This window comes from Monodelphis domestica, chromosome 8 (assembly GCF_027887165.1).
Source record: "Monodelphis domestica isolate mMonDom1 chromosome 8, mMonDom1.pri, whole genome shotgun sequence".
Classification (NCBI taxonomy): Eukaryota; Metazoa; Chordata; class Mammalia; order Didelphimorphia; family Didelphidae; genus Monodelphis; species Monodelphis domestica.
In genome coordinates, this window is record NC_077234.1 from 247002096 (window position 1) to 247029062 (window position 26967).

Below are 26967 nucleotides of genomic sequence, written 5' to 3' on the forward strand. Positions count from 1 at the left end.
TTTTAAATTTGATATAATCAAAATTATTGATTTTACATTTTGTGATTTTTTTCTAGCTCTTGCTTGGTCTTAAAGTCTTTCCTTTCTGAAAGATCTGACATGTTTACTATTCTATGTTCACATAATTTACTTATAGTTTCCTTCTTTATGTTCAAGTCATTCATCCATTTTGAGTTTATCTTGGTGTAGGCTGTGAGATGTTGATCCAAACCTAATTTCTCTCATACTGTCTTCCAATTTTCCCAGCAGTTTTTATCAAATAGTGGATTTTTGTCCCCAAAGCTAGAATCTTTGGGCTTGTCATAGACTGTCTTGCTGAGGTTACTTACCCTAAGTCTATTCCACTGATCCTCCTTTCTGTCTCTTAGCCAGTACCATATTGTTTTGATGACCAATGCTTTATAGTATAGTTTGAGATCTGGGACTGCAAGGCCACCTTCCTTCACATTTTTTTTCATGATTTCCTTGCATATCCTTGATTTTTTTGTTCTTCCAAATGAACTTTGTTATGTGTTTTTTTCTAATTCAGTAAAAAACGTTTTTTGGTAGTTTGATGGATATTGTAATAAAATGGATGATCTGTGGCGAACCATTTCTGGTTGTGGTATCTGAATACTCTGGCTTGCTAGAGAGCTGCTAAGGGGAACCTACAGGAATGCCTATTTACTATGGAGATAGATGAGAGATAATGTTAGGGAGATAGATACTGCTAGAGAGGTTACTCTGGAGTTGTCTATTGATCCCTAAAGGCTAATAAATCAAACTATTTCCTACCCTCCTTCACTTCCCTTAACCACCTTCTTCTTGAAGCTTTTTGACTTCGCCCTTCCCCCCCGAGTGAACTATGATATTTCAGAGATATATTCTTTACTCTACTTTTCTCAAGTAAAGGGGTTTATTGGTAACAAACAGAATGGGGATTGAGGTAAGAGGGATGAGGATTGTCCCCAATCTACAAGGAAGGGTTATGAAGGTTTTAGGAAATGTCAGCTAGTCACAATTGTGACACAGAGACAGCCAGAGAAATGGAGGACAAGTATTTTTCTTCTTCTCTTCTTTAGTCAAATAATCTCTGCTTGAGTAATTCAAGTCCAGACTCTGTCAAAACCCCAAAGGTCTCTCTCTCTCTCTCTCTCTGCCTAAGTCAGGAAAGCCAGTCTCTCTTGATCAGGAGCCCAGAGAAGAGATTTCTCCTTTGGTCAGTCATCCCCAGAGAGAGAACCAGTTCCTCCCTTCTGGCCAGGCTCCCAACTGCCTCCTCCTGGGAACATTCTGTTTGGACTCTTCACTTTAATTGAAAGACAGATCATGCCTGGCTTGTCCTGTAAATCCTCCCTTTCTTCATGCCTCTTCCACAACAGTATGGCACTAAATAAGTATATAAATTTGGGTAGGATGGTCATTTTTATTATGTTAGCTCATCCTTTCCATGAGCAGTTAATGTTTTTCCAGTAGTTTAGATCTAGTTTTAATTATGTGGAAAGTGTTTTGTAGTTGTGTTCATATAGTTCTTGTGTTTGTCTCGGCAGATAGATTCCGAAGTATTTTATATTGTCTAGGGTGATTTTAAATGGAATTTCTTTTTCTAATTCTTGCTGCTGAGATATGTTGGAAATATTTAAAAATGCTGATGACTTATGTGGATTTATTTTGTTATTATGTGGGTATCCTGCAATTTTGCTAAAGTTGTTGATTATTTTGACTAGCTTTTTAGTTGATTCTCTAGGATTCTTTAAGAAGACCATCATATCATCTGCAAAGAGTGATAGTGTGGTCTCCTCATTGCCAATTTTAATACCTTCAATTTCTTTTTCTTCTCTAATTGCTACTGCTAGTGTTTCTAGTACAATGTTAAATAATAGAGGGGATAATGGGCATCCTTTTTTCACTCCTGATCTTATTGGGAATGCATCTAGTTTATCCCCATTGCAGATGATATTGGCTGATGGTTTTAGATAAATGCTGTTTATTATTTATTAGGAAAGGACCTTCTATTCCTGTACTTTCTAGTGTTTTCAATAGGAATGAGTGTTGTATTTTGTCAAAGACTTTTTCTGCATCTATTGAGAAAATCATGTAATTTTTGTTGGTTTGCTTGTTGATATGGTCAATTATGTGGATGGTTTTCCTAATACTGAACCATCTTTGCATTCCTGGTATAAATTCCACCTGATCATATCACCTTGTGATGACTTGCTGGAGTCTTTTTTTGCTAGTATTCTATTTAAGATTTTTGAATCTTTGTTCATTAAGGAGATTGGTCTAAAGTTTTCTTTTTCTGTTTTTGACCTGCCTGGTTTTGGAATCAGTACCATATTTGTGTTATAAAAGGAATTTTGTAGAACTTCCTCTTTGCTTATGTCAAATAATTTTTATAATATTGGGATTAGTTGTTCTTTGAATGTTTGATTGAATTCACTTGTGAATCCATCAGGCCTTGGTGATTTTTTCTTAGGGAGTTCTTTGATGGATTGTTAAATTTCTTTTTCTGATATGGGATTATTCAAGAATTCTATTTCTTCTTATGTTAATCTAGGCAATTTATATTTTTGTAAATATTCAGCCATATCACGTAGATTGCCATATTTATTGCCATATAATTGAGCAAAATAGTTTTTAATGATTCCTTTAATTTCCTCTTCATTGGAGGTGAGGTCTCCCTTTTCATCTATGATGCTGTTAATTTGGTTTTCTTCTTTCCTTTTTTTTTATTAGATTGACCAGTACTTTGTCTATTTTGTTTGTTTGTTTTTTCCCCCAAAATACCAGCTTCCAGTCTTATTAGTTCAATAGTTCTTTCACTTTTGATTTTATTAAGTTATCCCTTAATTTTTAGGATTTCTAATTTAGTTTTCATATGGGGATTTTTGATTAGTTGACTTTCAATTTTTTTTTTATTTGCATGCCCAATTCATTGACCTCTACCCTCCCTAATTTGTTAGTATATGAACTCAGGGATATAAATATCCTCCTGAACACTGCTTTGGCTGCATCCCATAGATTTTTAAAGGATGTCTCATCATTGTCATTTTCTTCAATGAAATTATTAATTGTTTCTATGATTTGTTCTCTAACTAATCGATTTTGGAGAATCATATTATTTAATTTCCAATTAATATTTGATTTGCCTCTCCATGTACCCTTACTGATTATTATTTTTATTGCATTATGAGCTAAAAAGGTTGCATTTATTATTTCTGCTTTTCTGCATTTGTTTGCCATGTTTTTATGCCCTAGTTCATGGTCAGTCTTTATGAATGTACCATATACTGTTGAAAAGAAGGTTTATTCCTTTTTGTCCCTATTTATTTTTCTCTACATATGTATTAACTTAATTTTTCTAAGATTTCATTCACATCTCTTACCTCTTTCTATTTATTTTTTAATTTGATTTACCTAAATTTGATAGTGGCAAGTTCAGGTCTCCCACTAGTATAGCTTTACTATCTATTTCCTCCTTCAACTCCACCAGTTTCTCCTTTAGAAATTTGGATGCTATAGCATTTGGTGCATACATGTTGATTACTGATATTTCCTCATTGTCTCTACTGTCATTTATCAGGATGTAGTTACCATCCCTATCCCTTTTAATCAGATCTATTTTTACTTTAGCTTTGTCAGATATCATGATTGCAACTCCTACCTTTTTTTCTATCAGTTGAGGTGCATTAGGTTTTGCTCCAACCTTTAATTCTTTTTTTAAAAATTTTATAGTATTTTATTTGATCATTTCCATGCATTATTCATTAAAGACAATGATCATTTTCTTTTCCTCCCCCCCCACCCCCCCGTAGCCGACACGTTATTCCACTGGGTGTCACATGTGTTCTTGCTTCGAACCCATTCCCATGTTGTTAATATTTGCATTAGAGTGTTCGTTTAGAGTCTCTCCTCTGTCATGTCCCCTCAACCGCTGTAGTCAGGCAGTTGCTCCTCCTCGGTGTTTCTACTCCCACAGTTTGTCCTCTGCTTATGGATAGTGTTTTTTCTCCTAGATCCCTGCAGATTGTTCAGGGACATTACACTGCCACTAATGGAGAAGTCCAATACGTTCGATTATACCACAGTGTGTTTGACTCTGTGTACAATGTTCTCCTGGTTCTGCTCCTCTCACTCTGCATCACTTCCTGGAGGTCGTTCCAGTCTCCATGGAATTCCTCCACTTTATTATTCCTTTTTGCACAATAATATTCCATCACCAACATATACCACAATTTGTTCAGCCATTCCCCAATTGATGGGCATCCCCTCGTTTTCCAATTTTTGGCCACCACAAAGAGCGCAGCTATGAATATTTTTGTACAAGTCTTTTTGTCCATTATCTCTTTGGGGTACAGACCCAGCAGTGCTATGGCTGGATCAAAGGGCAGACTGTCTTTTATCGCCCTTTGGGCATAGTTCCAAATTCCCTCCAGAATGGTTGGATCAGTTCACAACTCCACCAGCAATGAATTAATGGAGGACAGAGTTTCTTAAGCAATGGAATGACATGGAAAAGACATGCTTTAGGAATATCAATTTAGCACTTATGAGGAAGATAGATTGTTAATGGAGAGACTAGAAGCATGGAAACCAATTATGAGGTTATGACAATGTTGTTTAGTTATTTTTCAGTTGTGTCTGAATCTTTGTGACCCCATTTAGGGTTTTCTTGGCAGAGATACTAGAGTGGTTCGCCATTTTTTTCTGCAGCTCATTTTACAGATGAGGAAACTGAAGCAAACAGGGTGATATGACTTCCAGGGTCCCACAGCCAGTAAGTGTCTGAGGTCAGATTTGACATCAGGAAGATGAGTCTTCCTGACTCCAAGATTGGCACTCTAACCACTGCATCATCTAGCTACTCATTATTTCAATAGTCCAGGTATAAATTAGGGCCTCTCAGGCAACAAATGGGATGAGGGTATTTTGTGGTAAATATGAAGAATTTGAAGGTGATATATGACCAATTTTTCTTACCCATTTCAATTCCTGTTTGCCAGCATTTAAATACCTCTTCAAATAAATAATTATGGAATTATCTAGGATCCATCCTAGAAAAAGGAAAAGGTCAGATTCATCTCCAAGCAATATTACATGAGATGCCCCACTTATATTAGTTTTTGTTGTCTAAAACTTGCCTGTCTAGGTACATATTTTCCATTTATAAAACTGCTAGTGTACCTAAATGCAACCTTAACCCACCTTGAAATGCTATTTTTACCCAAAGACATCTTTTCAAGGAACCAATTAATGATGTAATGTCCTCTTTGGATTCTTCCCACCCTACCCCAATTTGAATTTCTGCTAGAAAATAGGATCCCTGGAAGGGAGAAACTACCTCGTGGTCAAAGATATCTTATAGGTTTGGATTTTTATGACTATAACTCTTGAGCCCCAACAAGTGTGTCCCCCATTAATAACCAAACAGTAGGCATAATTAGCTTTTTAGCAAAGGTGCTTACTGAAATGGTGCAGTAATCACAGTAGCTACAAAATATTCCTCTTCCCAGATATCTAGAGAGCATTTTCCTACCAATACCCAAAGCATCTATAGGAAAAGTGGGCACAAATGTTCTTACCACTCCAATATTGTAGGCCTTCAAACTCATTTCTCTCCTAATTGAGTCCTATAAACCTCAATTGCTAGATATAGCTCTCTCTTGAGTCTCTAGTTGACTCCTTTCTCTGTTGACTGTATTTATATGCTTTGAAGCTATTCTGAGTAGATGATTCTATGTGTTTTTATGTCACAAATATGTCTTTACTATCTCATATATGCCTCACACTTTCTTGATCTGACTTTATAACTTAAAGCAGGTGTCTGGGAGAATAGCCACATTGCTATTGCAGATTCAGGGTGGAGTGAATTGAGGGGGAAAAAAATCTCTTCCTTCCACCAAACTAGGTCCTTCCTCCCTGTTGTCTTCTGCCTCCACTATCTTCTACTATAGAACTTTGATGATTGTGCCTTAAAGACTTAACTTTTTAAAGCTCCATGAGCTGTGGCCAATTTTCACTTCAATCAATGTATTGCTCTTTCTGAGTCAATCAGAGGAAGAGGAAGATGTTTCACTTCAAAACCTCATCATCACTGATTAAATTTGATTACTACATCAATTGTTCTTGGTGGGAGGAGGACCTTCCAATGATGTTAGAAACAGTATTTCTATAACCAAGTGCTATGTTGTTTGATAAGGACTCCGAGTAGGAAGGGGGAAAATTACTTTCAACTTTAATTTATTTTAGCTAAATGAAAATATCTTAAATTTTTTTTACTTTAAAAATATTTTTTCCATGTTTACATATTTCATTTTCTTTCTTTCCTCTCTCCCCTTCTGGATCTAATAAGCATTTCCACTGGACTATACAAATGTTACTCCTGATACCTATTTCCCTATTATTCATTTTTGCAATAAAATAATCTTTTAAAACCCAAACCCCAAATCACATATCCACATAAACAAATAAGTCATTTATTTTTCTTCTGTGTTTCTACTCCTTCAGTTTTTTCTCTGAATGTGGATAGCATTCTTTCTCATGAATTCCTTGGGATTGTCTTGTGTTTGCAAAGCCCATTACATTGGATTGTTCCACAGTGTTTCACTTTCTGTGTACAATGTTCTCTTGGTTCTGCTCATTTCACTCTGTATCTGTTCCTGGAGGTTCTTCCAGTTCATATAGAAATCCTCCAGTTCATCATTCCTTACAGAACAATAGTATTCCATCCCCATCATATACCACAATTTGTTCAGCCATTCCCCAATCTAGGGACACCCTCTCTAAATGAAAATATTTTTTAGTAATGGAGAATGACTAAAAAGTGATGATGTTTTAGCAAAAAAGGGAATTTCCCTTAGAAGTGAAAACCCACTTTGTTGAGTAGTTAACAAACACTGTCAGTATTTCGCTTACTCTGTCCAGCTTAGATGTGTTGAAAACTTTATCCATTGATCTCTGTTTCAACTCTTATGTAGATTAACCCTCGCCTAGATGGATGTATTAGAGGATGGAACTTGATGAATCAAGGAGCTTCAGGTGTAAAAGAAATTATTCAAGAAAAGCAAAACAAGCATTGTTTGGTCACGGTGGAGAAAGGCTCCTACTATCCTGGTTCTGGAGTTGCCCAATTTGACATTGATTATAGTAAGTCATTCCCTTTCTTTGGAATTAATTTCTTTTGGTAATTTTTCCCCAATTACATGTAACAAGAATTTCCAACATTTTCAAAGAATATTGAGAATAGAATTCTCCCCCTCCTTCCCTTTCCCCCACCCCCACCATGTTGAGATGGAAAGCAATCTTATCTGCAATCATATAAAACATTTTCTCATATTATCCTTTTGTGGAAGGAAACTCAAATTTAAAGAATAAAAAAGAAAATATAAAAAGTATATTAGACTCCAGACTTTCTCTATGGACGAAGATGGCACTTTTTTAACATGAGTCCTTTGTACTGTTTTGCAGGCCTAATGAAGTCTTAGATATTTTAAAATGGTAACATATTTAATATGTACAGACCATAAGATATGACCATAAGATATAGAATGAAAAAAAGTCCGAGTGACTGTTTAATCCTGTGGTTCTTAATATGGTGTCCATGGACCCTTTCCCCAATGAATTTGTCAGTATATTTTTGGGGAAAATAAGAGTCTATGAAATTGTATGGGGCAAATTACATGAATTTTAATATAATTGGTTTCCTCTGTAACCCAACATATTTTACTTGAAGCATTTAAAAGCATTATTATGAGGAGTCTTGAGGCTTCACCAGGGTATTAAGGGGGTTCCTGATACAACAGATGTTTAACAGTTCCTTGGTCTACTCCAATTCTCCCTTATGCAATGAGGAAACTGAAGCACAGAAAAGGGAGGAATTTGTCTAAGGTCACATAGTAAACAGTAGCATTAGAATTTGAACTTTGGTTCTCTGAATCCAAATCTAGTACTCTTTCCAAGATACCCTACAACATGTATTTTTTCTTTGTACTTTCTTTAAAGTGTTTTTGATACCTTTTGGTCTAACACTCAACCCACACTAATTCCATAAATAATTAAACCAAACGGGCTAACAAAACTAACAAAAAAAATGATTGTGGCTAAAAAGGAAGTCTATATTCTTTGACCACAATCTTTCACTGCTAACATTGTTCATTATATCTCACAAATAAAGTTTATTAACTTTATTTAACATGATTATGCATTCTGCTTCATGAGAATAAAGACGTTCATTTCTCTCTATAACCTCAATATAGAGTATAATTTCTTAAATACAACTGGTGCTTAATAAATGCTCTTTGAATTGATTGCACTTTGAAGGTTGTCTATCCTTCTGAGGTTTAATGATTGTTATTATAATTACAAAGTAGAATGCCATGCTTAAAATAGTTTTCTACCAAGTTACTACCACTGCTCCGCCATAGTTTTCCTCCACAGCCACCACGACCACACTTTCTTTTCTTCTCTCTCCTGGGAGTCTCCGAAACTAGAATGTAATTGTATTCTAAATCCATCAGAAAAAAAGGAACATGACATAGAAAGCATCTTTTTTTCTGTCAGTAGAGTATAAAAGGAGAAAGCATTCGGGATCTCTCGAGCCATGATCAATTTGCAAGGCATCTTGTTATTAAGAACTGCTCAAATGAAGCTGATGCTACTGTTGAAAGTGAAAAACAAAAACCACCACCACCACCAGACACAAAGGGTACTTAAAGGAGAAAAGATAGTATTTTCCATGTTGGATTTTCCTAACTTATTTTCAACAGTGAGGAGCAGGAAGGCGTCTATTACTGAGATGGGGGAAAGGCAACATCTGTCGCTTGTTATACCCGATACAGGGTAGCCAGCGGACACTCTTACTCACTCTCTAAGCCATTCGGCTCCTCTGCGGATGTCCTAATGATACTTCCCTGCATGCTTCTCTCCCCCCTTGCTCCATTTGGTACAGGAAACGTGCTCAATCCTGAAGAGTGGCAGATAAACGTGACCCTGAGTGTTCGGCCATCGGCAGGCACTGGCGTCCTGCTTGCCTTGGTGTCTGGCGACGCTGTTCCTCTAGCGCTGTCCTTGGTAGACTCCAGCACCTCTGACTTACAGGTGACGTTAGTCACGGGAAGGGCGAAGGGAATTCAATCAAGCAGCGGTTGGTATTCGTAACCATGTTTTCAGCACTCAGATATGCAAATGGCTCTGCTTTCAGTGACACGGGACCATTTTGGACTGATGCGTATTCCAATTTGTCCAATTAGTCAACTGAGTCATGAACAGCTCTCAAGTGGTCTTCGCATCCCTTTCAGCTCTAGGTAGCCCTATTAGCAGCAGGGAAGGCTGGCTACTCAGGACACCTCTGAATTCACCGGATTCTCATAGTTGCCCACCTGAGGATAACTGGCTTCTACCAAGTCATATAATTAGCCAGTTGAATTAGTATTTGCTGCGTTCCCCCAGCAAATGCCTGCATTCCAAATGTCCCCAAAGGAAAGACCTTCCACATGGGCTCCACCCCGTTAGAAAAGCCCAGGAACTAGGAATAGCGAAATCCCCCCATCTTCCTTGAAGATCTGGAGTCTGATCAAGAAGCCAACTAGCGCGAGATGGAGGGAGCAGGGTCTTAGTTCTGTCGTCTCCTCCTAGTCTATTCTGAGGGCAGCTCCCTGTTTCAGGCAGGCTTGGAGATGCAATGTCTGGGGTTCGAATACGACTTCCCACACTTCCTAGAAGTGTGACCCTGGGAAATCATTTCACTCCGGTTGCCTTGCCCTTACTGCTCTTCTGCTGTGGATCCAATATTTTTATTAGTTTATTATTAGTTATTGATATTCTTATTTATTCTTATTAATTATATAATTAATATTAATTATATAATTAATTTTTATTATTATTAATTATATAATTAATATTAATTATATAATTAATAATAATAATAATTAGTATTAGTTCCAAGATAGAAGGTAGGGGGTTATTTTTGAAAAAATAAATAAAGATTGTTCTGGTGTAGAAAGCTGGAGGGGATAGTGCATATATCATCCAAGCTTCTGACCAAGACACCCAGTGACTGACATCCGTCATAGGACAAAGTAAAATCTACACCGTTATTTCCAGATAGGAAAAACAAAAACTGATATTTATCCAGAAACAATTTTAAGGACCAAATCATAAACGTCCTTTATTTTGGATACGGCCTTGACCAATGCAGATCAGAAATTTAGAATGTCACAGAATTGCCCGGGAGCACCGAGAGTTTGTTGGCAGCAGGACTCAAACCTAGTTTTTCATGTTTCTAAGATCAATTCTTTATCTCCTATGCCATGCTGCCCTACAAAATCGATGTGTGTTTATTTGCTTATATTTTGTGCATATTCTTATGCCCGTGTTGCTTCTCTCAGTAGGTTGCAAACTGCTTGAAAGCAGGGACAATTTCATCTTGTCTTCAAATCTCCAGGGCTCAGCATAGTCACAGGCACGCAGATGGAACAGCTTTTTAAAAATTGGTTTATTGATTAACTTTGCTTAGAGTTGCCAATCTTCTGTTGATGACAGGCATTCCACCTTCAGTATTATGATTTCCCAGTTTTTGTGCTTTAAAAGGGAATTTTGGGGAAAGAAGCAGAACAAGTAAAGTAATTGTCTTTTGCACCTGTAAACTGTTTATCCTTATTACTTCTATGGCCAGTTCCATTTGAAAGGAGATAAATTAATTAAAGAAGGCAACATCTCCAAGTTTATGTTGCCATTTGCTTTAGATCGAAAAGAGGTAGTGATTTTGGCCTCCATTTTATCTGAATAATTCTGAGAGGCAGAGAGAGCCAGGGGCTAAGGTCTGGTCTGAGTAGAAATGAAACTGGAATTTCTTGCTTAAATAGCCAAGATAAGACACAGTCACTCACCAGCTCTCCGGAGCCAACACGTTTGGCATGGCACTCAACCCTATCCTTTGGAATGCTAGTCTCAGGGAATTAAAAAAGATTGCTTTACTTCTTAAAAGTTCAAAGCCTGACAACTAAGTTTTATGCAGTCTTTACCCCCTTTGCCTTTGTTCTTTTCTTCTTCTTATCTGAATTTTGATGCTTTCACAAATCATCGAGATGATAGGTTTAGAGATGAGAATAGAGAGAATTAAAACAATTCTTCTGGCTAGATGCTAACAGCTCAAATTCAAGGACCTGATAAAGGACATTTGGGTACTATCCAGACTGCCTCTATTAACAATTCATTCCAGGCTTTGTGCATAGTAGATAACGAGTTACAGGAGTCATATTTTTGTCTCAGAATCAGTACTGTGCATTGGTTCCAAGGCAGAAGAGTGGTAAGGACTAGGCAATGGGGGTTCAGTGACTTGCCCAGGGTCACACAGCTGGGAAGTGTCTGAGGTCACATTAGAACCCAGGAGTTCCCATCTCTGGATCTGGCTCTTAATCCACCGAACCATCTAGCTACCCCTAGGCATGATAAAGTAGATGCTCAAGGTGAAACTGACTTAAGAGATGCTAAAAGTGCTGCCAGCTTTCAGGAAACACTGGAGGTTGGAGAGCTTTGGAAAGAAAAATGTATATGGTTAAAAGATCTTGGTGAAAAATTCCAGTTACTAATTTACCAAAGATGTCTGGATTTAGCTTCCCTCCCCCATCCCCCAGATTGTTTATATGTACTCCACCAATTTAAAGCAGTTTTATGCATATTTTCCCTGTGCCATTTCTAACACTAATTTAATTAACATTAGTGAATAACTTTTAAATATCTCTCTAACTTACCATTTTCTGCATATTCCCCCATGTGAGATCAATACACATAGCATATAAAACAGTGCCTCCTACTGCCAAAAACCAAAACTATATTTCCCACTAAGTCCTCCAATGCTACCAACTATGACTGGGGGTAGAATGGGATGAGAATAGGAATGGAAATGGATTTTGCAATCAATGAATTAGAAGTTATTCCAGTACTGAACCAACAGTTTATAAGAACTATGTCTTTAAACGATGTTTTTTTATTGGGGATATAGTTAATATATATATATTGATCCCCTAAACAAACAGGCCTTTGGCAATGATGATACTAGCCTTAAAGGGCCAGTGTGCAGGTGAAAACCAAAGAAGAAACTAGCAGAAACTCCTTTTTTATGACTCTAGTTTTCCTTCTAATGTTCTTTTCACCTTTTTCTGCTGGTACCCAAGTCTCAAATATTACGATCTTCATGTAACCTAGAATACACTTCGTTACATATTATTGCTTCTTTCTTTCAAAGTCTAACTTAGTTACTGCCTCTAGTCTGAAGATGTTTTCTGATTTTCTTAGCTGAAAACTGATGCGTCTTCATATTGTCTGAGTTTTCTGTGTGATCTCTTATTTGCCTTTGTCACATTCTATCTAGCATCGTATTTATTTGTATATACATTGCTTCATCCTAGTTGGATTTTAAATTCCTTAATGGTCAGGACTGTGATATTTTCATTTTTGTATGTATAATTACCCTGAATATTTTCGTTGAATTGAATGAATTAGCAGATACCAAGTATTGACTTGAGTCTATGGAATAAATTGATTTCTAAAGGTGAATAGCTATTTTATTGTTAAGGCATTTTATCACTAACATGAGAAGGAAATTTTATTTTTAAAATGCCTGTTACATATACCTCTCCTGTATACATAAGATAAAATTTAAATACACAAACTAAATAAAATTATTATTAATACTTGCTTAAAAATGTTTGCTTTGTCTCTCAGGATATTCTAGTAACTATTGAAAATACCACTGTGTCTCGAATGGAGGCTAAGAAATTGTGTACCCATGAATATTCCAAAGTGGAACTCCGTGTCAGCAGAGGCTTGCTGGAGTTAACAAATGGTTTGGATGGAGAAACTATTTACCATGAAGATCTAAAGGCAAAACTTGCCATCTTGGACAGAGCAATGACAGGAAGAATAACTACCTATCTTGGTGGCATTCCAGGTATCTCTTTAAAATCCTAGAATCCCTGAGACCTCAGAAGTATAAGAACTAGCTGATAATACAGCCTAAGTACAGAAGTAAGCTATATATATATGCAAAAATTACCTCCTTCACAGGTACAAGCTTTACTTGAAGAACTGTGGTGATGGGGAACTCACTACCTCTAGAGGTAGCTCATTTTATTTTGAAGAGTTTTCTTCATGAGGAAGTTTTTCCTAGTCTCAAATATTTCTCTCTCCAGCTTCCATCCACTGAGGTTATTTCTGCTTAATAGAGTCATTCAGAATAAGTCGAATCCCTTTTCCATGTCACAGTTCTTCAAATTCTGCCATCGTGTCACCTGTTTCATATTCTAAATATCTCAATTCTTCTCAGTTTGGTTTTAATTCCCTTACTATCTTGATTGCTTTCCTTTGGATGTACTTCAACTTGCTAATAGCTTCTCTTAAATGCAACACCTAAAAATAGGGAAAATATACAGATGTTGCCTGCTAGCACTTGACCAGGATAGAATACAGATAGATCCATTTCCCTCATTCTAAACTTGCCTTTAAAAAATAATCGAGGTGCATTCACTTTTTTTGACTGCAATGTCAAATTATTGATTCATATTGAGCGTGTAGCCTACTAAAGCTTAAAAATATTTTCACATAAACACAATCTGTATTTGTGCAATTGATAGTCCAAGCTCAAATTTTCTAATTTCATCTTACTGTATTTTCCTCTTGTTCTAACCTACTAAGAACGTTTGGGATTCTGGTCTGTCATCTAACATGCTGTGTCCCTCTCTTCATGTCACCTGCATGTAGGCATGCTAACTGTATCTTGATCCAAGCCAGTGGGAGAACAGTTACACAGAGCAGGCTGACGGACAGAACTCTGTGATCTTCCCCTAAAAGCCTCTCCCCAGTTTGGCTATCATCTATTGATCATCACTTTTTCCTTGGGTTGGGGGTTCGACAAATTCCAAATCCATCTAATCATGCTATTGTCCAGCTCCCAGTTTTTATGAAATCCCCAGGGATGACATGAGACTGTCAAATACTTGCTGAGCTCCAAGTTTAATATGTTCATGGAATGTTCATGATCTATCAATTAGGTAACCCTGTCAAAAGGATATTAATGATGTTCTGGATAATACTCTGTTAGTTTTATACAATCGTTGCTTCCCTTTCTAAATGCTCACTGATACCACCTAGAATTTTTTCAGGAAATGAATGTTGTAAAAGCATTTGTTCACTTCTAGTCCTGAAATACATCTCTCCTTCTCAGTGATTTCTCAGAGTTCACACACAGTGATTCAGACATCATATCCACCAGTTTTTCAGTTTAATTCTTCTGGATCGGGTCATTTTAACATAGTCTTTCTTCAAATAACTTCCGTGGATCATTGAATCCTACCTATCATTTTTCTGAACTGTTTGAAACCGGTTCTCCTCAAATCTAGGATAAACTTACCTTTAAATTTTTTTCTTTTTTTTTTTAATTTTATAGTATTTTATTTGATCATTTCCATGCAACCTTTAAAATTTTTTGAAATATATTTTTAGTCAAATTTGATATAATTTTCAATATAACGTTTTGGCAAAGAGCTAGAGAGAAGAATATAAAGGAGAGCAAAATTATAAATTCTATTATTTGTTTTCCTTCCCTTTCTATTAATATGTCATTGGTAGGTTTTTCAGTGTATTTTTTTTTCATTCTTTTGACTTTGGTTGTTTCTTGAAATTTCATGGCGCTTACACTTGCCTAACTAATTTTTAAGGCATAATTGTCTTGAGTGACCTTTTTCATTTGCCAGTTCTACTTTGTAAAATTTTCTTTTCCTCAGTGCATTTTTGAGCCTCTTTTCCCAAAGGGCCAATTCTTTCAAGAACTTTTTCTATTCAGTGCAGTATATCTTTTTCCATTTGACCAATTCATATTTTTAAGTTCTTCTCTTCTTAGGATTTTAGTGCCTCTTTTACCAAGTGGCCTCTTCTGTTTTTTAAGGATTCATTTCTTCAGTACTTTTTGTGCCTCCTTTACCAAGCTGTTGACTCTTTTATCATCATTTTCTTCTACCACTCATTTATTTTCCCATTTTTCTTCTATCTCTCTTATTTGATTTTTGAAATTGTTTTTGAGTTCCTCCATTAATTATGTGTGGGCTTGAAAGAAATTCCTGATTTTCTTGGAGTCTTTGGATGCAGCAGTATTGGTTTTGTTGTCATCTTCCGAGTTCAAGTCTGCCCCGTAACAAAAATAACATTCTATGTTGAGTTTCTTTTGTTGTTTGCTCTTCCTGTCTTTTTTTTTAAACCCTTACCTTCTATCTTGGAGTCAATACTGTATATTGGCTCCAAGGCAGAAGAGTGGTCAGGGCTAGGCCATGGGGGTCACTGTGCTCTGGTCTGTGAGTAATCAATCCCAAGCACTTTTTTACCTCTGAGAACTGTGACCAGAGTCCCCTGCTCCGCTGTGGCTGCAAGAATTGGCATCTGCCGGTGTTTCTCCTCATGCTGTTACTGTGGCCCAGGACGGGGACCTGGTTCTGCATGTGGGCAATGAGACCAGAGTCTTGTACCCAGTCAGCAAAGGGATTCCTGTGATCTCCTTCTGAGCAATTGTCCCAAGTTCCAGAAACCGTGGCTGCCGCTTAGCTGTGCCCCTGGTTTGTTGCCTTGGTGCAAGCAGATGTGGCACGCTGTGTCCCACCTCCGCCCAAGCACCAGGCCCATGCTGGCCTTTGAAGCCGTTTGGGGCTGAAAAATGACTTTGCTTTGCCTTTTTGCTAGGTCTGCTGTTTCATAATTTATTTTGAGGCATTTTATCATTGCTCTGGGGAGGATAATTTGGTAGAAATCAGATGGGCTCCTGTTCCTTCTCCCCCATCTTGGCTCTATCCCAATGTAGATTTTTTTGGAAGAGGTAAAAGGTTTTTTTTTTTAATTCTTTAGTATTCATCACAAACTAGCTGGTTCTCTTAGCATCCTGACATTCAATTAGATCTGTGCCACGTTTCTGTTTTCATCCTCAGTTAAATGCCCTTTTAACCATTTTCTGTGGCTACAGAACATGACTTCTGAAAATCTCAGCTGGTCAGTAGACCTCTGCCTATAGGCTACTTTAAATTTCTTTTTAATTTTATCATCAGGATGACTGTATGGTCAAGAATTTTATTCTTAAAGATAATTTTATCAAACTTTAAAAAACCCGTTCTTTCTGTCTTACGTCCTAAGAAGGTCAGCCAGGGCTAGGCAACCAGGGTTAAGTGACTTGTCCTGGGTCACTAATTCTGTCCTTCTTGAACTGACTTCATCTGCAGACTATTGGATCATGGAATCCTACCTGTTTCTCTGAACTGTTTGGAATTTGTTCTCCCGAAATACTAACCTTTTCTTTAATTTTGAAATAGTATTTTTTGGTATAATTTGATATTATTTTCAATATACCCTTTTTTGGCAAAAAGCCATCAAGAAGAATAGAAGGGAGGGCACAAGTGTAAATTCTATCTTTCTTTTTCCTTGCCTTTCTGTTATGTCACGGATAGATTTTTCAGTGTTTTTTATTTTTTCACGATTCCACGACTAAACACATCGCACCATCCCTCCCATAGCCGACGCGCGATTCCACTGGGTATCACATGTGCCCTTGATTCAAACCCATTTCCATGTTGTTGGTATTTGCATTAGGGTGTTCATTTGTAATGGAATTCTTACTCTGTGCTCAGTCAGCAAGAAAATGTAGCTTCATGGAACTTGGCAAATCTGCTTTTCCTTCCCCCTTAACCATAACCCACCATAAAAGGAGCAATGGTTTTCAGGTATTTTAAATGCCATTTTCATTTTCAAATTAAAGAAAATATTTAATTGATTGTCTATCTCCCCTCTTTTAAAGAATTTATTTGGTAGGAAAGAAAATCCCAGAGAAACACATGATGCTATTCTAGCCTAATTATATCCATCAGATTATTTTGATATGTATGGATGGAGAAGATAATGTTTATGTAATTAATGAATACATTTTTTGTTAAATTGCTGATTCTTCTTTGAGGATAAGCAACTAATTTGGAAGTGAGAAGTTTGACTATTTTCACTAATTTGGAAAATAAATAGGATGTACAGGTTATAATGATTTAATATTTTGTTTGTGCAGATGTTCCGATCAATGCTTCACTGGTGAATGTCTTTTACAATGGCTGCATGGATGTGAAAATTAATGGCAGAGAGCTGGATCTGGATGAAGCTACCTTCAAACAGAATGATATCAGATCTCATTCGTGTCCAACAGTTTCAAAAAACCCAAACACTTTCTAAAACCTCTTTCCTCTTCAACATATGATTTTTTTCCCTTAAGTGTGACTCAAGTTGCAAAGAAAGTATGAAACAGTATTACTTTAATGAGCAGGGGGATGGAATTATTTTCAAAACACTTTGACCCTTCAGGGGTAGCATATCCTTTGTGGAAAAAAGAATACTGTTTTGATACAAATCACTTTTTAAAATTCTTACCTCTTGTTGCCATTAAGAATTTAAAATAATGAAATGCAAAGAATTTTTTAAACTTTAACTTTTGCTATCTTTTGTGTTGTCTGTCTTACTTTTCTGTTTTAAAAGTCAAATTTACTTTTTATTTTCATTAAGTAGTCTTATGTTGGGGTATTTGGATTTTCCATACAGCAGGTGAAATATTTGTCTCCTTTTTCATGTTATATGAAAAAAAATAAAAGTGAACAATAGCACTGAAATGTAACTGCTTTTCATTGGTCAATCCTGTTTGTTTCCCTACTGTTTGCAAGATAGAAGTAGCTTATAAGATATGACTGAGTCAGTGAGGCAAGACCTGACCCAAAATATTTTCCCCCCAGGGAACTGCCAAAGTTCTACTTTTCTTTCTTGTCTCCTAGAATCCTCACCAAGAATATGTTAGTTCTTTCCTATTATTTGCAGATTAGAAAGTTTAACCACCAGGTGGCACTACTACTCACAGACCTGATTCTGTTCCACAGGCTGATACTTTATCTGCTTTAGTGCAGGACTTCTTCATTTTTTGGGAGGGTTGTGTACCTTTTGGCAATCCAATGAAACTTATGGACTCCTCAGAATAATGTTTTTAAGTGCATAAGATCAAATACATAGTATTATAAAGGAAGCCAATTCTATTGAAGTACAGTTCTGAACATTTTCTTTAAAAATAAGTTCGTGAACTTTAGGTTAATATTCTCTACTCTGGTGGTTATGAAACAACCCCACTTAGCAAAAGTGTGGAAAAGTGCTCACTTCAATTTTCTATGTATGCTTGACCTTCCCTACCATCTCTGAGTGTCTGTGCAGAGTTGTTAGTCCAAGAGATGTAGTTAGTGTAGACCCACCCAAACAGAATACGCTTTGATTCTTCATTCTGGAGGAAAATCCCCATATCTTCCTCGATTTTCCTATATTTCACTGAGCCCTAGTCACATGGCCACATGGCTTTGATCTAGTTGAATTGTTTCTTCAGAGAAACAGACAGAATAACACGCTTAGCTATAAACAATGTTTCGTTCTTACTAGAGAAAAAATAAAAGCAACAAAACAACATATAACAACACGTTAGCTTCATAGTTAACATGCTGCCCCTCACATGGCACATAGGATACTCAGAAGTCAGGTGTTCTAGAACAAGCACAGCCCAATTTATTCAGTTTCCCACATCAATTCATTCTACAAGAGTCAAGTACAGCTTAGCGAACATAACATACTTGCTAAATAATACCTGACACACTTAGGCAGATTTTAGATGAACGATTCATATAAAGATTTCCACTCTTATTAATGGCACAGAGCACAGGGAGAAATAACAATCAAGTACTCTGTGCCAGGCACAGCTATATAAATATTATCTTTAGAAATAGATCTATTTATATTTAATTATATTATTATATTTATATAAATTATTTCTAAAATTTTTATCATGCTTTATAAATATTATCAGTATTACACCTTGTTAGTTGCTATTATTATCCCCACTTTATTGAATCTTAGGTAGACAGAAGGTAAGTGACTTTGCCTCGGGTCATACAGTGCCTGAAACTGGATTTGAACTCAAGTCTTCTGGACTTCCAGTGCTCTAACCTGCAACATCTAGCTGCCTCTGATGCGTTGTTTTCCTATCACTATCAGGAAACTCCTACTGCTTCTTTGTCTGGCTGGTTTTTTCCCCATTCTTAAAAATTCTTCACTAGACCTTATCAACTCCCTCAAGCTAACATCTTATATTTCTCTTCTCTTTCTCATTCAAACTCCTAGAAAAAGCTATTTACACTGTTCTCTCTTTTCACACCTCAACCCTTTATAAGCTGGCTTTTGACTTCATCTCTTGACTGAAAGTGTTCTCTGCCACGTTACCAGTGATCTCTTAATTACCAAATCTGGATGATATTTTTTACATTCCTCCTCCTCTTGACCATACCTGCTGTACTTGGCACTGCTGACTATCTATCTTTTCCTGGATAATACTCTATCTTCTTTGGGCTTTTTTTGGTGAGACATTACCTCCTCTTGGTTTTCCTGCTATCAAACCTCAGCTTCTTTTTAGTTTCCTTTGCTGCTTGATCATCTAGATCCCACTTAGCCACCAACTCCTCTCTTTACATACAATTGTTTGCTGACTTCATTAGCTCTCATAAGTTTAATGATTATATCTCTGCCTGTAATTCCAGATCTGTATATATGGCCCCAGAACTTCAAACCTGCATCACCAGTTACCTAAAGAACATTTCATATTGTAGAAATCTCAAATTCAACATTTAAAAAACAGAATTCATTATCTTTTCTATTCCATCAAACTTCTTTATTTCGGTCAAAGGAATCTTTATTTTTCCAGTGTCCCAGGTTTTTCATCTTGGAATCTTCATTTTCTTTCCCTAATCCCATACATTCAATAAATTGCCGAATCTAGCCATTTCTACCTCCACAATATCTCTCATGTGTCTTACATATTTTTATTCTCACATATCTACCACCTCTTCGCCTCACACCTCAATTATCTGCAGCAGTTTCCTTATTGGTTTCCCTATTTCAGGTCTTTTTCCACATCATTCTATTTTCCACCCTGACATCAAGTTGATTTGCATTAAGCACAATTTGACCATGTCATTTCCATATTTAGTAACCTACAGTGGCTTCCTACTGCCTCTAAGATCAAATAGAAACTCCTTGGGTTAGCTTTTAAGGAATGTCCTTCACAACCTTGCTCTATTATGATAATTTAGGTAAACATGATCTTCATATTGCATCCACTGTCAGTCAATTAATAAACATTTTTAAGTACCTACTCTGTCCCAGACATGATGTTAAGTCCTGGGGATACAAATGTAATTAAAAACAGGATAGTTCTGGTCCTCAAGGAACTTAGTCTAATGGAGGAAAACAACCTACAAAAGGAAGCTGAAAAGTCTTTTCGGGAGCAGCTCGCCGTGCTTGAAATACATGATCTCCTCTAACTTGTATCACAGAATCCTTTTACTTCAAGACGCGATTCAGGTATCAGTTTCTGTAGGGAGGCTTTCCCTCTTCCCTCAATTGCTAATACCCTCTCAAGGTATTCAGTGAGGACTAGCACCACAGGTGTGAGGCTTGCTGAGCCTGTAAAGGTAGGTGTCTCATCCTTTGGTATCTGCCTAGGACTCAACTCTCACCTGTGGATCCAAGAAGCTGAAGTATGCCTAGCAGCCACATCCCACAAAGCCTTCCTTTTGTCCTGCCACTGGCAGAATGACTCTGGAAGGGAGAGTGGGCTAATGACTTTGTGCCACCCTGCCTCGATTCAATCCAATTCACACACACGCCAAAAGAGTACCCCATGATGTCGTTGGTCCTCTTCTAATATGAAGGACAAACAACAACGATAACCTCTTTCTCAACTACCTTTGTTCTATTTGTCCCCTCTATATTCATTCTGTATGTTCACTGCAATGGGAACTTGGGTCGTGCTTCAGTCATATGGCAAGTGGGTGGGGAAAGGATGCTTCCACCTGGATATTTATGGTGTTTCTTCCTCGTCATTTGAAGGGAGCAAAAGAGAACCTACTTATCTAATTAGTGTATTTTGTGTTCTCAGTTCCTGATAAAATAGCCCATTAAGTCTCTCTAGATGAGCACCTGGGGAGCAGGGAAAGAGCACCTCTGCATGCGGCGATGTGGAGGGCCAGGGCCCTCCATTCTACTCCATGACACACTTTCAGAAAGGTTCGCCAGCGCTCATTGGCATGCACTCAGGACTCTAAGCACTGGCTAGTGCTCATTGGCTACCCTCTCACCTCTCCATGTTCCTCATTTTTCCATCTTTGGCACGTTGGCCAGGCACCTTCTTGAACACATAGTCCACATCTCCCATTTAGAATAGTTCAACGGAGTCTCCTTATTGGAAGTCTTACTGCCCTTTTCTGAATTTCCTCAATATCATACATGAAACCATCAAAACAGTGAACATGTCACGGATCTTATACAGCCCTACACGCACAGGGAAAAATCACCATAAAAGCCAACAGAATGCTGACCTAAAAGAGGCAGTGAGGTGGCTCCGTGCTTAGAAAGTCAGGCCTGGAACAGCAGCTGGTCACATGGGTTGATGGGGACATGCCTGGGGATGTAGACTCTAAGAGATCACCCCAGTGTAAATATTAACAATGTGGAAATACGTCTTGAGCATTGACACATGTTAAACCCAGTGGAATCGCGCTTCAGATACGGGAGGGGGTAGGAAGGGGAGTGAAGGAACACGAGTCCTGTAACCATGGAAACGTATTCTAAATCATCTAATTAAATAAATTTTAAAGAAGGAAAGTCAGGCCTGGAGATAGGAGATCCTGGATTCAAATTTGACTTTATATACTTCCTAGCTGTGTGACCTTGTGTGAATTACTTAACACCAATTGCCTAGCCATTGCAGCTCTTTTGCCTTGGAACTAATACCTAGTTATTGGTTCTTACACAGAAGGTAAAAATTTTTTTCTCTTTAATTATCAGGTTATTGCTTGCAGCATATTTAACAATGGCTTGTCTTGATGTTTGAAATGATCTTACCCAATCCAAATTCAGTAAAGAAAAGGCAGTCAAATTCCCATCTAAGTAGGAAACTTGATTCCTAAAGAAATTTCCGGACTACACAAATCCTCTGAAGGAATGCAAGACCCGAGGTAATGCAGAAGCCACCTCTTAACTGTTGGGTGAGAAACCAAAATGTCCTGAGCGAAAACTCGTCTATGATTTTTTTTCAGTGTATTGGACTACTTTAAATGAGTAAAATATTAAATTTTAAGATAAATACAATTTTAAGGGTCCTTACCTACATAGGACACAGCAAAATTTTCCCAGGGGCCTGTTTATTTTTTGCAGGTCTAGGCAAATTATACTCTTGCTTCTTCTACCAAAAAGCATCTAAAATTTCTCCCAATGAATCCCTATTATTTAACAGGCAATTTATTCTAAACTAACAAGAAAACGAGAAGGCTTTATTTGAGAGTAAAGTTTTATTAATAATAACTTAAGCAAAAGAACTGCCTGAAATCAGCAGGTCAAAGAGAAAAAGAGGGCAGAGTCACAGCCAATTATATAACAATAACATGATCAAGCCAACATGGAGATGCAAGAGAAATTATAGGGAATTTTGGGAAATGTAGTTTTTTTTATATTTTAGAGGTTCAAGAATTTCTAATTATACATAGGCCAGTGATGGCAAACCTTTTAGAGATGGAGTGCCAGGCCCTGTCCCCACCCTCTAGACTGAGTGTCATGCTGGCTCCCTCCCCCACCCCAGACCGAGTGTCACATCCCACCACACCCTTACTTCCCCCGACAGGGGTAATATGGGAGGGAGGAAACGTTCCCACTTGGATGCTGGCAGAGGGATGGGTGACGCGAAAAAATAGTTCGCCATCACTGTTATAGGCCACTGCTGCCATTTATCTCTAATTGTATTGGATCTTTTCATCCCTAGTACCGCTCCATTAAATCTATTCCTCTATAATAGTTCATGTTTCTCAAGGGCTTGATCATATTATTATGATCATTATTAACTTGAAGATAGATTAATTCCTGAGCTTTTTGAATTTAAGGCAATCTTTATAGAGAAATATCAAAGGCCTATAATTATATATATATAAAGCTGCTTGGGGAGGGGGTTTCTTCTACTCTTCAAAGGAGAGATTGACATCTCCTAGCGGAGGGCACCCAAGTCCACTATTTTTCTATAGAAAGTTGCCAGAATGACTGCTAATACTAATCAATGTATATTGGGGAATAATGCACACATTTCATCCCATATACACTGAAAATGTAATACTTTTTCAAAAGATGGTTAGAGCTGGCTCCAGCACATTCCTGCCTTTTTCCATTTACAATAAAATAGTGTAATAGTTTTAGTGCAAAGGAATTAATGGGATGAAAGCATATTTAAAGAAAGTATACCACACTGGGAATATTTATACATATATATATATATATATGTATATATATATATATTTGTGTTTTTAGTCAAAATGTGGTTTTGGAAGATATTTCTGGGGACAACTACATATCTATATGAATAGTATTTCCCAACCAAAATGATACCACAGACCGGTAAAGACAAACAAATAGAAATGGCCAAATTCCCTCTCTATTGACAACACCAACAACATGGCTCTCTGGGCTTCGGGACAAGAGCAGTAATGCCATGGAAAAGGAAAAAGTCACAGTTTGAGGTAGGAGGAGTTCTATATTTATGTTCTATATCATTTAATAATCCTCACTTCAACACTTTCATTCATTTCCTCCTCTGTTGCCTCCTACCAGATAAAGCCTACATTTCTTAATCTGACATTCAAAGGTCTTCTTTCAGCTTGCCTAATACACTCATACTATTTTGAGCTAGAAGGAACATTAGAGGTCCCTTGGTCCCAGCCACTCAATTTATGGCTGAAAGGTATGAGATCCAGAGAAATGAAGATACTTTTCCAGAGTCACACAACTACTGGACTCCAGACACAGTTTTTGACACTCACTACACTAATTCACTCCTTCATAGTATTGATCATTTATGCTGTCTCCTTAATTACATGTTTAATAAATGCTTATTCTCTCTCTCCTCTGCATTTTCTTTCTAATCCTATCACTCTTCCTAACTTAGAGAAGTCAGATATGAATTTGCTCCTAAGCCTGACTCAAAAAAAGAAAAAAATAGCATTCGAAAGAGAAAAAAGATCACCAAGGATTCTGTTTTTATGAGAGAAAAAATTAAGATTCTAAGAAGTCTGGAACAAAAGAAAATCTTCATATGAAAGTCTTAAAACCTATATTTCTGAAGATGCTGACTCTTCTTTCGTATATCTCAGTGCCCATCCTTAACTTTTATTTTATTTTTTAAAGACCTTTGCCTTCCATCTTAGAATCCATACTGTGTATTGGTTCCAAGGCAGAATAGTGGGCAATGGGGGGTTAAGTGACTTGCCCAGGGTCACACAGTCAGAGGCTACATTTTAATATACACCTTTAATTTTTTATAATTGATGACCTTTTCTCAGGAAAATTTGCCGAATTTCAGATGTAAATCTCTGGGAAGTAGGAACCTAGTTTTTTTTTTTCCTTCCTTCCTTCCTTCCTTCCTTCCTTCCTTCCTTCCTTCCTTCCTTCCTTCCTTCCTTCCTTCCTTCCTTCCTTCCTTCCTTCCTTCCTTCCTCTTAATTCAGAAAAGGCCTGTGAAGGAAATAGCAGTATTAGAGTTCAAGTTTCTTCTAGCTATTATCCCTCAAAGGGAATTTTTATAGCTTGTTGACTTCCAATAGTTATAGAACCCAGCTAACAAACAGAAACTTCCAATATGGATATATGTGCCTGCTTGCTGATCCAAAGAAGGAGATGTCCTTATCTTAAACCCTTCCAGATGTTTAAAGACATCTGGAGTCTTAATATCTTAAGGATCCTCCTGCGTTGATATAATAGGGATTTCCTTAAAGACAAGTTGGTGTTAGTGGAAGATAACTGGGGTTTCAAATTGGGAGACATGGATTACAGCTCTAGATCTGTCCTTATCTTAATGGAGGGATATGAGGGAAGTGCCCCTCTTTTAGTTCTGATATGGCTACTGTGATGGTACTTGAACTACCTCATAAGGGTTATTGTGAGGATTCAGTGCAATGATAGATGTAAAATTGCCCTGAAACTGCAAAAAAAGAATTTAGAAAATATTAAGCATTATTTATATACCCAAACCATACGTTTACTTGAATACTCAAGAAAATGAATAACAAACATTTTACTGATCCTACTTTTATGTCTTGGGGTTGCCAAGGAGCTATGGATACTGGCCACAGATCTCTTCTGCTGTCCCAGTGTTCCCCTTAGAGACTGATATGTCTGGATTTGAATGAATTAACCTGAAAAGGGGAAGGTAGAAGTAGCTTTGGGGATGAAAGCTTTATCAGGGATATAAACCAGGACAGGCATAAACCAGGTGCATAAAGTAGGAAGCATGAAGAGAATCATTGGCATGGAAGGCAATCGATGCAGGCTCCATTGGAGACTGAGAAACATGAGGAGTTGAAAGCTAGATCACAACAACAAAGCATGCGTCCCTGGCTCATGTGAAATACATGGAGCAGATTTTGAGTTGTTGGCACTCATTAGACTGATGAGAAAGAAGCTGGTGATTCCTCTCTACCCTTGTATTATGTCAAGTTTCACTAGCCCCTCCTAGAGAACGACCTCTCGTATTTCAGTGAAGCTCCCCAGTCTTGTTCAAATAGTTTAGTTGGGGTTTCAGACCAACACAGCCAATCAATTAGTCAATCATCATTTATTAAACATCTACTATGTGCCAGACATTATGCTAAACACTGGAACAGGAAGGCAAAAAATGTCCCTGCTTTCAAAGAGCACCCAGATTAATGAGAGAGACAACATGAAAACAACTGTGTACAAATAGATAGGTGTACAGGAAAATTTGGAGAATATTAGCTAGACTTAAGGAGGACTAGAAAAACCTTCTTGTAGATGCACAGACTTTAGGTAGGATTCAAAGGAAGCCAAGGAATGGAGACGAGAAGGGTAAGAATTTCAGGTATGGGGGAATAGCCAGAGAAAATACCGAGAGTCAGGGGATAGGATTTTTTTTTTCTTCAAAGATTAGTAAAGAGGCTAATTTTCATTTAATCCCAGTGTACATGGAAGGGTTTAAGGAGTACAAGAAGAGTGGAAAAGTGGAGGGTAGTGCAGGTTGTGAAAGACTTTGATTACCAAAGAGAACATATAATATTTGATCTTTGAAATGACAGGGAGCGATTATTGGAGTTTATTGAGTACATATAGAGCAGGATATGGTCAAATTTATGCTTTAGGAATTTTATTTTGGTAGCTGAATGGAGGATGGACTGGGATGGATCATTTATAAAAAGCAAGCCCCACCTCCCATACACATACATTTTGTGTATGTGTAGTAGCAAAGAATTGTAAACAAAGCATATGCCCATAAATTGGGGGAATGGATTAACAAAGGTTGGTACGTGACTACAACGGGCTATAAGACAGTGGTGTCAAAAACTGAAATAGAAATTGGGGTTGCTAAGTTATGCAAAAGGATGCCAATGGGCTACATATTGATTTGGATTTAAAATGGAATATCAACTATGTTTTATTATATTTTCATTTGTTAAATATTTTCCAATTACAGTGTAATCAGGTTCTGAGGCACTTGGGAGTGCTATTGCCTTTCCCGTCCCTGGATGCCTATGTCCTCAACACCTTTGCTATAAGAAATGATGACTATGATGATAAATAGAAACAAGGGAAAACTTTCATGAACACTATAGTCTAAATTGAAAAAATAAGACAAGAAAACAATATACGCAATGATCCCAACAATGTAAATAGAACAACCACTATAAAACAATCCAAAATAAATGGAAAATTACAATTTTTGTTGCAAAATTACAAAAACAAGCATAGCTCCATAGAATAGATGGGAGAGATATGAAAAAGTACCTGTTCTCCCTCCTCTATAGAGGTTGGGAAAGGCTCAGTGGAGCATTGCATATCTTTTCA

The 26967-nt window shown here is 37.2% G+C and overlaps 1 protein-coding gene across 1 annotated transcript in view; it reads left to right on the forward strand.

Moving 5' to 3' along the window:
- Positions 1–17657, forward strand: part of PROS1 (protein S) — an 85543-nt gene extending 67886 nt beyond the window's left edge. Inside the window, exons 12-15 of the mRNA XM_007500789.3 lie at positions 6957–7125; positions 8927–9075; positions 12703–12928; positions 17066–17657. Coding sequence (XP_007500851.2) covers positions 6957–7125; positions 8927–9075; positions 12703–12928; positions 17066–17226 — 705 coding nt within the window. The 3' untranslated portion in view covers positions 17227–17657. The remainder of the gene's footprint in view (positions 1–6956; positions 7126–8926; positions 9076–12702; positions 12929–17065) is intronic.
- The last annotated feature ends 9310 nt before the right edge of the window (positions 17658–26967 follow it).